The 2,183-nt window shown below is 49.1% G+C and overlaps 1 protein-coding gene across 1 annotated transcript in view; it reads right to left on the bottom strand.

Annotated features, from left to right (window-relative positions):
* ARHGAP6 (Rho GTPase activating protein 6) overlaps positions 1–2,176 on the bottom strand; it is a 656,445-nt gene extending 654,269 nt beyond the window's left edge. The window contains exon 1 of the mRNA XM_007951639.1: positions 1,895–2,176. Coding sequence (XP_007949830.1) covers positions 1,895–2,080 — 186 coding nt within the window. The 5' untranslated portion in view covers positions 2,081–2,176. The remainder of the gene's footprint in view (positions 1–1,894) is intronic.
* Positions 2,177–2,183: the final 7 nt, after the last annotated feature.

The following is a 2,183-nucleotide window of genomic DNA, read 5'->3' as shown; positions in this document are numbered from 1 at the left end:
AGGAGTGGCTGGTGGGTTTGAACCGCCAGCCTTCTGGTTAGCAGTCAAGTGCCTTAGGCACTATGCTACCAGAGCTCCTACGCGTCCTATAGGGCCACTAGAAGTCAGAATGGACTCAATGGCAGTGGGTGTGGTTTGTGTTCTTCTGCTAGATGGACTTCACTCTAACCATGGCGAAGAAGTTATAGTCATGGTCAATGAGATTGGTGCAAACTGCCCAAACCCTGCATGAAACAGCTAGAAGCCACCCTCTGTTGCTGCAGTTGAGGTATTTGTCCATTATCTATGAGATGACTTTCAACCAGGTGAGATTATCTACAGTCGGAGGCCTTTTGATCCTAACAGCAATGAACTGCATCTGTATATTATAATCCAAGCACACATGGCTGCTAAGAAAGGCAGGGCCATTGTTAGTGCTGTGACTGGTTTTAAATATGAAGATCAGAGGCTATCAAAGTCAAGAACTTGGTTGCTCTGCACTTCTCTCAACTCCAGCAGATGAATCTGATAAAGCATGCATCTGAAACCAAGTAGAAATCTGGCCACTGCTAAAGAGCAAGATCAGGCCAATGTGACTGTCTGTTCTCTTCGTTATGCTCAATTCTGTGGTTTGGTGACAATCTCTTGCTGTCTGCCTCGACTTTTCCTCCTACTGCCTATCTTCCACTAAACAATGTGCAGAACAGTCAGCAACATTTTTGTACAGTTTTTGTAATCTCTATCCACCTCCACACACACCCCCAATGGCAGCAGTTACTCTGACACAGTGAGTAACATTTTGCTAATACGAGATGCTAATGATGTCTCTGATAAATCACACTGAGATCTAATATTTTCTCCAGAGAACAGAGCAAGGTATGGGCTTGGATGCTATTTTCAAATGTCTTAGTTGTGTTTCCTTTGGCCTAAATCTCGCAGTTACACGGTATTTCATTTCTTTCTGTAATGTGAATTGCACTTTAGAGTATTTAATTACAACGGATAGAATCTCCCTTCCCTTATAGAAACAGATCTGAGACAAAACCTATAGAGCTGGTGGACCATAACGGATAGGAGTTATTCATTTTCAAAACAACTACTGTTTATTCTCAAAAAGTACGTGGCTTTCTAAGCACCCAGCAACCACTTTCCCAACAGCTCTGTTCTCCATTATTTTTAACCAGAGAGCAAACATTTTAAAGGTACCACCAAACTTCCCCCGTCGCAGTGCCCTACTTATTCGCGGTTTCTGTTTGACATACATCTCACTCACTGCTCATTGTTCTTGATGGACCTTTGGGATAGTGCCATGATCTTTCATATCCCTAAGGACACCCTCCCCCATAGTCAGATTTCTCAAACTGGGCCCTTGTCGTGGTAGGAAAAGGAAGAGATTAATACTAGAGAATTCTAGTATTGATACTGTAGAATTCTAGTAGTTTCCCCCTCTGCCACCCAAACGCGGGCGCACGCAGACAATCAACAACACCCTCCAGAATAATGTTCCTGAAGTCGCTGTACAACAAGCAGACGTCAAACACCTTTCAAAATAGGTTTCCTCCGATCATTCCGAACAGCATAGAAGCACATCATTTGAGTTCCGAAAACTGTCAACATTGGGTGAAGGGACGGGATGACCCATTGAAATTGCCCGCGGCACAAACACGAAAGCAGAACACCAACTCTTCGTCCAGCGCCCATTGCTGCTTTTGAGTGGGGCCAGAGACACACACGCAGGTGGCCACTAGGGACGGCCCATTTCCAGGCACCATCTGACCCGCCCAGGCGGGGCAGCCACATCACGAAACCCCTCAACGGCCCTTGGCTCTGTAAACGCGAGTGAATGGGAGCCAGCCCTGTGGAACAGCACCGGCGTCCGGCCGGGTCCAAAGGCACCAGCGGCGCGGGTCCCTACCTCGGACTTCCACACGACGTAGGAGGGGCCGCGGCTGCTGGGCGGAGGCTGGAACTTCCTCTGCTGGAGCCACCTTCTGGGAGAAGTGAAGATGCCGTTGGGGCCGCCTGCGGAGGAGCAGAGGATGCTCGCAGCGCTGCGGCCACTGCCCGGGCCGGCCAGCACGGAAGGCGGGTCCCAGGCCATGCTCTTCTTGAGGCCGCCGCGACCTAGAGTGACCTCATAGTCAAAGTGGAAGCTGCCGGACGGCGACTTCTCCTGAGGAGTGCTGGGCGTGGAGAAGGACGAG

This window comes from Orycteropus afer, unplaced genomic scaffold, assembly GCF_000298275.1.
Source record: "Orycteropus afer afer isolate SDZICR_OR568_19922 unplaced genomic scaffold, OryAfe1.0 scaffold00304, whole genome shotgun sequence".
NCBI lineage: Eukaryota > Metazoa > Chordata > Mammalia > Tubulidentata > Orycteropodidae > Orycteropus > Orycteropus afer.
This window is presented reverse-complemented; position numbering and strand designations above follow the sequence as displayed.